At 47.4% G+C, this 10,287-nt stretch overlaps 1 protein-coding gene across 1 annotated transcript; it reads right to left on the reverse strand.

Annotated features, from left to right (window-relative positions):
* Nucleotides 1-7,528: 7,528 nt before the first annotated feature.
* On the reverse strand, nucleotides 7,529-10,011 carry LOC121005615 (gastrula zinc finger protein XlCGF66.1-like). Its single transcript, XM_040438390.1, has 5 exons — nucleotides 9,913-10,011; nucleotides 9,539-9,697; nucleotides 8,893-9,016; nucleotides 7,661-7,798; nucleotides 7,529-7,569 (listed from the first exon to the last, which is right to left on the reverse strand). The coding sequence occupies exons 1-5, from the start codon at nucleotides 9,985-9,987 to the stop codon at nucleotides 7,529-7,531; spliced, it is 537 nt and encodes a 178-aa protein (XP_040294324.1). The 5' UTR covers nucleotides 9,988-10,011.
* Nucleotides 10,012-10,287: the final 276 nt, after the last annotated feature.

Genomic DNA, 10,287 nt, shown 5'->3' on the forward strand with positions numbered 1-10,287 from the left:
GGTTCTTTGCTGTGACTGACAGCCGGCAATTCGGCTGGCTTTGCCGAACTCTCAGCATAAGCGCTGTCAGTTACAGCAAAGAACAGGGAAGGGGGCGTAGTTACCTTGACTTGAAGCAAGGAGGTCGCTTCCCCCTTGACTTCAAGCATGTCTAGAGAAGCGCGCCAGCAGGGGATAAAGGAACGTTTTCAGAGCTTTTGCTGCATCTGCCTTCAGTAAGAAAATGATCGTCAGAAACACAGTGCTCGCTACTCTAAGGTACTGCTGGCCGCTTCAGATGGTTTTTGGAGGTGACAGGTTCCCTTAAAATTTTTAACATACTTTAAAAGGACATTGACCAAAGGCAATAAAGCACACCTTTTTGTTTTCAAAGGCTACCCTACCAGGGTAACAAACACAGGAGTTAAATTTGAGTCTAGCAACTAAAGAGGACTGTATCCTCTATTAAATTAGTGTTCCCATCTTAGACAGTTATGTAATATTCATAGTATATGCTATAAATGTCTGATAGATGTGAGTCCAACCTCTTAAATGAGGTCCCTTAACTCCTGCTCCACCTGTGCATTGCTTCTCTATTTACTTCTATGGAAGTCACAGAAACAGCTGGGCAAAGTTGCTCAGTTAACTCTCAAAGAAGAGAATGCAGAGAGTGTCTCTACCTGGATATGGAGATCACTCTTAGGTGGGATAAGAGTTGGGGGACCAAGAAGTGGGATCTATATGTATCAGATATTTATAGCATATCCTGTGGATATGGTTCCGAAAGCCTACATATTTTTGTCCACCCTTTCTAGGGTTCCCATGATTGAGTAAAATCTTACTTGTTAAGCACACATCATTACTGTAAGCAAATGAATGAGACAGCAGTTAAAAGCAGAATCATTTTTCTCTGATTAAATTAATCTTTAAGGATAATTCAGACGAGTGTGGAAATCACTCTTTGGGTGGGAGTGTGATTCCCTATTAAGGACAGAAGTGAATGCAATTATAATGATTTATAATGCTGTGTCTCTGCCCAACCTGGCATCTACGGAATTATACTAAAATAATTATGTCAGAACCATTCAGTAGATGTAAGGTCGGGAAGAGACACACAGCATTAAAAATTATTATAATGCCGTGCAGTCCTGTGAAAGGAGTAGTGTGCATAATAGGGAATCATACTCACACATGGAGCATGATTTCCGCACAGGACATGCTCGTCTGAAATTACCCTAGAGGCAACCTGACACCTTGAAAATTAGGTCCAGTATGTGACCTGCTGTCGGGATTCGAACCCGTGACCAGCCACATCCCAGGCGGTAGCCCTGCTTACTAGGCTACCGTCCTCTCTGGACATTACTCCCTGAAACCTATTATGTAACCTCAGTCTTGCCAAGCCTTGCTCATCACCCTTGATTCCCCACACCTGGTACTTCCCTATATAAGTCCAGCCCCTTGCACTCTAGCTTGCTGATTATTGAGCTCCTGAGCCTTGATCAAGCTTCTCCTTATCTGCTGCTCCTGCTACAACTGGAAGTCTACTGCTACCACCGTTGCCATCCGGATTGTTTGACTACGCTTACTGCCGCCTGCCCTGACCCACCGCCTGCCTACCGACTACTCTTCTGCTTGACCCTACCTACTGAACTGCTACCACCGTTGCCACCCGGATTGTCTGACTACGCTTACTGCCGCCTGCCCTGACCCACTGCCTGCCTACCGACTACGCCTCTGCCAGACTTCCTGCACCTACTACCTGCCTGCGGTCCTTGCCACTGGGCTCCACTCCTACCTCCAGCCAGCGGTCCTCTGACTCAGGTGAGCCACTAGGACTGTTACAGAATAATCATCCACACTATGGAGTCCGCAATGGCCACTCTGCGTAAGCAGGTCTCCGAACTTCAAGATTTTGGTACTACATTTCAGGAGAAATTTGCCCAGCTCCAAGGCGTAGTCCAAAGCCAACAGAGGGAGATTATTGAACTACAGAGGCAACTCCTGGACGTTCGAGGCGCGCCCGCAGACACCCGCATGCCACTCCCATCAAGATTCAGCGGCGACAGACGCCAGTATCGGGGGTTTCTAAACCAATGCCGCATCTATTTTCAGATGTACCCGGCCCCCTTCACCACCGAGAAAAAGAAGGTGCTATTCGTGGTCAATCTCCTGACGGATGAAGCATTAGCATGGGCATCACCATACGTGGAGACTAACAGTCAGCTCCTGGACAACCTAAACAACTTTATCACCGCCATGAGCCAAGTCTTCGATGACCCCAACCGCTGTGCGACAGCCGAGGCGCGACTACATGGTCTGCGGCAAGGGAGACGCTCCGTCGCTGAATACACCGCCGAGTTTCGCCGTTGGGTCACGGACACCACCTGGAACCCAGCGGCACAGAGAAGCCAATTCCGGCGAGGCCTGTCAGAATTAATAAAGGACGAACTCGCCAGAGTTGAGGCCCCGGACGATCTGGATGACTTCATTCAGTTATGCATCCGGATAGATCAAAGACTCTCCGAGAGGAAGAAAGAAAGACTCTGGTCCTCGGACCACAGACCCACTTACTCCTTCTCTTCCACCGCCCAGCGCGACCCCCAGTCAGTAACTGAACCTATGCAGGTTGACGCTCTACGTAGGTCTCTATCCACAGCTGAGAAGGAGAGAAGGCTGGCCGAAAACCTCTGCCTCTACTGTGGGGAGCCGGGTCATTTTGCCATCAAATGTCTTCATAAGATCCGAAAGACTATTGCCGTCACGGAGCTAAAGGAGCAACCACAGACTCCAACCCCGCCAGCAGCCCCGGAAAATAACAACACGGCGGCTCATGGATCCCACTTCATCGTCCCCATTCTCATCGACATTGAGGGGCGACAACTCCCCTGTTCAGCGATGTTAGACTCCGGGGCGGGAGGCAACTTCATGGACCTAACCTTCGCCCGCGAAAAGAACATTCCACTGACAATCAAGGCAGCCCCCGTTGACCTGGAAACCGTCGACGGATCCCCACTCTCCTCGGGGCCGGCCACTCACGAGACCACCGAACTACAACTCCTCATTGAACCTGATCACCGTGAAAAGATCCACTTCTCTCTGATCGCCTCCCCGAAGTTCCCAGTGATCTTGGGCATCCCATGGTTGGCCACCCACAACCCCTCGGTGGACTGGGAAACCCGCTGCATACGATTCCCATCCGAGTTCTGCACGCTAAATTGCTCCCACAAACCCGTCCTTCCACCCGAAGACACCACCATCTCAAAACTATCCGTCAAGGATCTGCTACCCCCTCAATACCGTGAGTTCCAGGATGTCTGCGACAAGAAAAACGCAGACAAGCTGCCACCACACCGACCCTATGACTGCCCTATAGAACTGTTGCCCGGGGCCGAAATACCCTTTGGCAGTATCTACTCCCTCTCAGAGCCTGAACTCAAGGCTCTGAAAGAGTACCTGGACGAGGACCTGAGGAAGGGGTTCATCCGGCCCTCCACCTCCCCCGCGGGAGCCCCCTTTTTCTTCGTAGAGAAAAAAGACTCCTCCCTGCGTCCCTGCATAGACTACAGAAAGCTTAATGACATAACCGTAAAAAAACGGTACCCACTCCCACTGATTTCCGAACTCCTTGAGAGACTCCGGGAAGCGAAGATCTTCACCAAACTCGACCTTCGAGGGGCCTACAACCTCGTCCGAATCCGCCCTGGGGACGAATGGAAGACCGCCTTCCGGACACGTTATGGTCATTTCGAGTACCTGGTCATGCCTTTCGGACTCTGCAATGCTCCCGCCACCTTCCAGCACCTCATTAACGACGTCCTCAGGGACATGCTGGATCTGTTTGTAGTCGTTTACCTGGACGACATCTTGATCTTCTCTGAAGACCTCGAGCAGCACCGCGAACACGTCCGCAGGGTACTGCAGAGACTCAGACAGAACTCTCTCTATATCAAGCTAGAGAAATGCGAGTTTGAGCGAACCACCACTCAGTTCCTCGGATACATCATCTCCCCAGAGGGCCTAAGTATGGACCCGGGGAAGGTCCAAGCTGTGATGAACTGGCCCATTCCGAAAAACGAGAAGGAGATACAAAGATTCATTGGCTTCGCCAACTTCTATCGGAAGTTTATCCGGAACTTCTCCAAGGTCATATCACCAATCACCCAACTCACCAAGAAGGCAGTCCCCTTCTCCTGGACGGCCGAGGCCCAGGAGGCCTTCACCAAGTTGAAACTCCTCTTCACTTCTGCCCCAATCCTAATCCACCCGAACCCCGAGCTCCCATTTACAGTCGAAGTGGATGCATCAGACTCTGCGGTGGGGGCAGTTTTGTCACAACGGACAGGGGAGAGGATGCTATTACACCCGTGCGCATATTTCTCCCGCCAGATGTCCCCCTCCGAGAAGAACTATGACATCGGGAACAAAGAACTGCTGGCGATCAAGGATGCCTTCTCCGAGTGGAGACACCTGCTGGAGGGAGCCACCAACCCCATAATTGTACTAACTGACCACAAGAACCTCGAGTTCATCCGCAGCGCTAAGAGACTCTCAGCCAGACAGGCCAGATGGAGCCTATTCTTTTCCCGCTTCAACTATCTCATCACCTATCGCCCTGGATCAAAAAACGGCAAGGCTGACGCCCTCTCCAGAATGTTTTCCGAGCCCTCACAGAGTAACAAGGGCCAAAATAACATCTTACCCGAGAGAAGGGTCGTAGGGGCCACCTACTCTAAAGAACTCCTGGGCACAATCAAAGAAGGATACGAAAATGACCCCTTCCTCGCCCACCCCACAAGGAATATCAGCCTTACGTTTAAGAACGGTCATTGGTTTCATCAGGACCTACAACTATATGTACCAGAAATCGCACGGCTCGAAGTGCTCAAATTCAACCATGATTCCAAGCTGGCCGGCCATTTTGGCATAAGAAAAACCCAGGAGCTTCTCTCCCGCTCTTTCTGGTGGCCAACATACAAGGAGGACATCAAGAGGTACATCTCCTCGTGCGCGGTCTGTGCCCGCAATAAGACTCTTCGTTCCTCCCCTGTGGGTCTGTTACAACCCCTCCCTATTCCCTCCCGCCCCTGGGGCTCGATCTCCATGGACTTTGTGGTAGACCTTCCTCCTTCAAAAGGGATGAACACTATCCTGGTCGTGGTCGACCGTCTCACCAAGATGGCCCATTTCATCCCCTACAAAGGCATACCCACCGCCAAACAGACGGCCGATCTAATTCTCAGAGAGGTCTTCAGGCTGCATGGGATCCCGGACGACGTGGTCTCCGACCGAGGCGTACAATTTGCCTCAAAGTTCTGGAAGAACTTCTGCCTGGCGCTCGGGGTTAAAGTGAACCTATCCTCCGCTTTCCACCCTCAGTCAAACGGGCAGACTGAGAGAACTAATCAGACCCTAGAGCAGTACCTACGCTGCTTCAGCTCCCACCTGCAGGATGACTGGCTTGACCATCTCCCCACGGCCGAGTTCGCCTACAACAATGCTGAGCATAGCTCAACCAAGCACAGCCCTTTCTTTGCTAACACAGGCTCGCACCCGGTGTTCATTCCCCACCTGCCTGTCGCCTCCACCCTCCCAGCAGTGGCCGAACGCCTAACAACCCTACAGGAGGCACAAAAGAACATTATAGACAACCTCCAGCTCGCCCAGAGGCGTTTTAAACAGGGAGCAGACAGACGTCGCAAACCCACCCCGGGCTTCCATGTGGGAGACGAGGTGTGGCTGGCCACCAGGAACCTCAGATTGAAGGTCCCCTCCAAAAAGTTGGCCCAAAGATACATGGGTCCGTTTCGGGTCACCGAACAAATCAACGAGGTCACGTTCCGGCTCGACCTTCCGGACTCCATTAGGGTGCACCCTGTCTTCCATTGCTCACTCCTCAAGCCATACGTGGAGAACACCTTCACAGGCCGCCACTCGCCCCCTCCACCACCCGTGAGGGTACAGGGTGAAGAAGAATACGTTGTCGCAAAGATCCTCGACTCCAGGATCCACCGGGGAAGACTACAATACCTAATTGGGTGGGAGGGTTACCCTCCCGAGGATAACTCCTGGGAGCCAGAAGAAAATGTCCACGCCCCCAGACTGGTAAAAGAGTTCCACCAACGGCACCCCAGTAAGCCTGCCCCTGCGGTGCCCGGAGGTCACCTTGGAAGGGGGGGAGTACTGTCGGGATTCGAACCCGTGACCAGCCACATCCCAGGCGGTAGCCCTGCTTACTAGGCTACCGTCCTCTCTGGACATTACTCCCTGAAACCTATTATGTAACCTCAGTCTTGCCAAGCCTTGCTCATCACCCTTGATTCCCCACACCTGGTACTTCCCTATATAAGTCCAGCCCCTTGCACTCTAGCTTGCTGATTATTGAGCTCCTGAGCCTTGATCAAGCTTCTCCTTATCTGCTGCTCCTGCTACAACTGGAAGTCTACTGCTACCACCGTTGCCATCCGGATTGTTTGACTACGCTTACTGCCGCCTGCCCTGACCCACCGCCTGCCTACCGACTACTCTTCTGCTTGACCCTACCTACTGAACTGCTACCACCGTTGCCACCCGGATTGTCTGACTACGCTTACTGCCGCCTGCCCTGACCCACTGCCTGCCTACCGACTACGCCTCTGCCAGACTTCCTGCACCTACTACCTGCCTGCGGTCCTTGCCACTGGGCTCCACTCCTACCTCCAGCCAGCGGTCCTCTGACTCAGGTGAGCCACTAGGACTGTTACACCTGCCTCTTATGAAGCAGGAGTAGCAGATTGATAATTATAAATATATTTGTGGGAAAAGGCAATATAATTAGGCTTAGGAGTTCAGTGGGCACACCTAAGCCCATAACAAGCAGAGGTTTAAATGAATTACTTACTAGTTCTACAGAATCTTTTGCCAGAATGCTGCCTGCAAATTGGACTGTGTTTTTAAGATGATGGGTTCACTTTCAACTTATATGTTGCCTTTTTTCATGAGACCAAAAGTACATGTGTTTTCTTATGTGCTAAAAGACCTGTGTTGTGAGCGAAGCATTTAGAGCAGTACGGACAAGAGAATGGCTTTTCGCCAGTGTGAATGACCTGATGTCTAACAAGATGAGCTTTCTGTGTAAAAGAGCTTGCACATTCAGAACATGCATAAGGTCTGTCACCTGTATGGATCCTCTGATGTGCAACAAGAGAAGATTTGAACACGAAACTCTTATTACACTTTGAACAGGGATATGGCTTTAAACCTGTGTGAACCCTCAGATGTTTGGACATGTTGGAGTTACATGTAAAACGTTTTCCATATTCAGAACAGGAAAATGGTTTCTCCCCTGTGTGTATTCTTTGGTGCAGAGCAAGATCAGATTTCTTTCTAAAACATTTGTTACATTCTGCACATGTGAATAGCTTCTCACCTGTGTGGGTTTGGATGTGCACAGCAAGTTGGGATTTGTACATAAATCCTTTTTCACATTGAGGACAAAATAAGAGCTTTTCATCTATATGAACTCTATGTACATCAAGTTCAGTCAAAAATGTATTTTTTCTTTTGAATTTTTTTAAATTAGGATTTGATCCACCTGAATCGTTTTTCTTATTGCTAGAAGAACAAAGTGAGGTCTTGGCCAAGTGTCTCCTTGTGTTCCTATTTGGATTGTTAGTATTGTCTGAAATTGGAATAATTTTATTACCGGTACATCTTTTAGCTGTAAAATGTGAGACAGTATCTGAACTACCAAGAGAAGATTCCTTGGGTTCAGGAGGAACAGTTGATATATTGTCTGGGAGTATATATGCAGTGATGGGTTTTTCTTCCATGGCATTGTCTTCTGTAAAATAAAATTGTGAAAAATATTAGATATCTGATTTAGTTATTACATTTTTGTCTTCTGAAAGTAATAAATGTGTTGGAAACACAGAGTGTGTTCAAGAGACATTAGTATGAGAAATACTTGAGAGAGGGAGAGTTATCAAAACAAATGTAAAGTTATGTCCATGGCAACCAATCTGGTTTCTGATTTCATGCTCCTTAGCATTTCTGAAAAAAGGGTTTCAAATGAGTTCTTAACAAGTTCTGACTCTAATGCCACCAGATCTAAGGCAGCTATCCTGTAAGTCAATGTTTGACTCTTTAAATAGACCTTGAGACATGACTCGGATATTAATTAAACCAGCACCTCATCTGCAGACAGCTGTTTCATGGTGATTGCCCCTCTTAAGTGCAGAGCAGAGAGTACTGGCTTAACTGGGTGAGAGGCCTAAGTCGGGATTTGGGGGGTACTATCTCTTCTTATGGAGAGAGTGTCTTAACCAGCATGAGGAGACTTATAGGCCATACATGCTCCTCTGGAATTCTGGGAAGAAAGGGATGCAAATGAGCTCTTAACAAGCTCAAGCCTCTAATGCCATCAGATGTAAGGCAAATATCCCATAAGTCAATGTTCAATCCTTTAAATAGGCCTTCAGACATGATTCAGATAATAAATAAGCCAGCACCTCACCTGCAGACAACTGTTTCTGGGTGATTGCCCCTAATCAGTGCAGAGCAGAGAGTACTGGCTTAACTGGGTGAAAATCCTAGGTCAAGATTTGGGGGGTACTATCTCTTGTGGAGAGAGTGCCTTAGGAGCAGGTATAAGTCTCCTCACGTCTATTAAGGTGCTCTCTCCCCAAGGAGAGATAGTACCCCCCAAATCCTGAAAAATGAAGGTTGGTACATTATTAGTTGGTATAGACAACTGTTCTGCTTATGCTGTGCACTGGTTTGCACTTTGCACCAGTGAGAGGGAAGGCTCCTGTACAGAGATGTATGAGGAGCATATGTACACTGATTAATACTGTTATGTTTTTTATTTATTTTTTATAATTACTAGATTCTAGTTCAACTAAGTGACCTTCAAAATTGTTAATATAAGTCACTTACCTGTTAATCTGATTTGTTGGTGATTTGCCATAATGACTTCCTTATACAGATCCTTGTGTTCTTCTAAATACTCCCACTCCTTCATGGAGAAATAGACAGTGACATCCTGACTCCTTATAGGAACCTGACATACATTGATAAATAATCATATAGAAACATCATATAGAATTATCATCCAGACACCTTGTTTGGTGTTACTGTATTTGAAGTGGTACTCCAGAAGTAAGGATTTAAAAAACATGAATTAAATGCAAGATCAGTGGAGGTCCAGCTTCTGGGACCCCAACCCCCTTCCCTGCAGCTGCAAGGCCGCATCTAGGTGGAGTTTGAATGGAGTATCAGATGTGTATGTGCCCTACTATTTCATTCAAAGGGTGTGGCACTGACAGAACAGTCGAGTGCTGTGTCCCACCAACCTAACATTCAGTGGATATGTGAGTTATATCCATTGTATAGGGGAGAAATTGTTTTTCTGGATGAAATAACCCTTTATTCTGGTATACAATGCTTCAGAACCAAACAGGACTACATTTTCTATCTTGAAAAGTTATGGTTTTTATTTTAAAACTGTCCTTTTCAATAGTTTAAATATACTGGATAATAAAGAAAGCAAGTGACTATGAAGTAATGTCCCACAAGTACTCACCTCTCCAGTCAGCAGTTCAATGATTCTATTGGTGAACTTGAGAATCTTCTGCTCATTTTTACTCGTATTTATTCGTGAGTGAGGCTGATGATCCTTGATGGGGCTCTTTCTGCTGCTGAGGGTATTATTTTTGGCTGGCTTTTTCACGGGTCCATAATCCTAAATTATAAGACATCTATATAAATTAAGAGAAGTGAATGTTTCACTGGCACATGAAAGACTGTAAGGTATAGGATTGCAATGGGTGTCATATCTAGGCCTCTCCAGTAGTCTTTATATGGTGAGACATAATTATAAAGTTCCTCTCCAGTCATGTTCCTGTTTATTAAGAGAAAACAGTGATGTCATGTAATATAATTCCCAGAATCGCTTACCTCTCCGGTCAGCAGGTAGATGATCTCCAAGGTGAGATTTAATATCTTCTCAGTCATTTGACTGTACTTCTCCATTCTGATAGTTTGTACAATCCTTGAAATATAACAGGGTAAATTAACTGTGATATTTGTACCTAGAAATATACAAGAAATCAGTTATATGCTGATGGGTAAAAAAAATTGTTTAATCACCTTTACACTGTGAATTCAAGATTACTGCTTAAATGATTAAGGAGGTTCTCCGCTTTTCCTATACTGATGATCTATCTTTAGCATAGGTCCTCAATATCAGATCGGTAGGGGCTGAATGCCGGCATCCCTACCAGTCAGCTGTATGAAGAGAATACCGCGCTCATACTGTGTTCTCTTCACTGT

The sequence above is a fragment of the Bufo bufo genome, chromosome 6 (assembly GCF_905171765.1).
Source record: "Bufo bufo chromosome 6, aBufBuf1.1, whole genome shotgun sequence".
Lineage (NCBI taxonomy): Eukaryota > Metazoa > Chordata > Amphibia > Anura > Bufonidae > Bufo > Bufo bufo.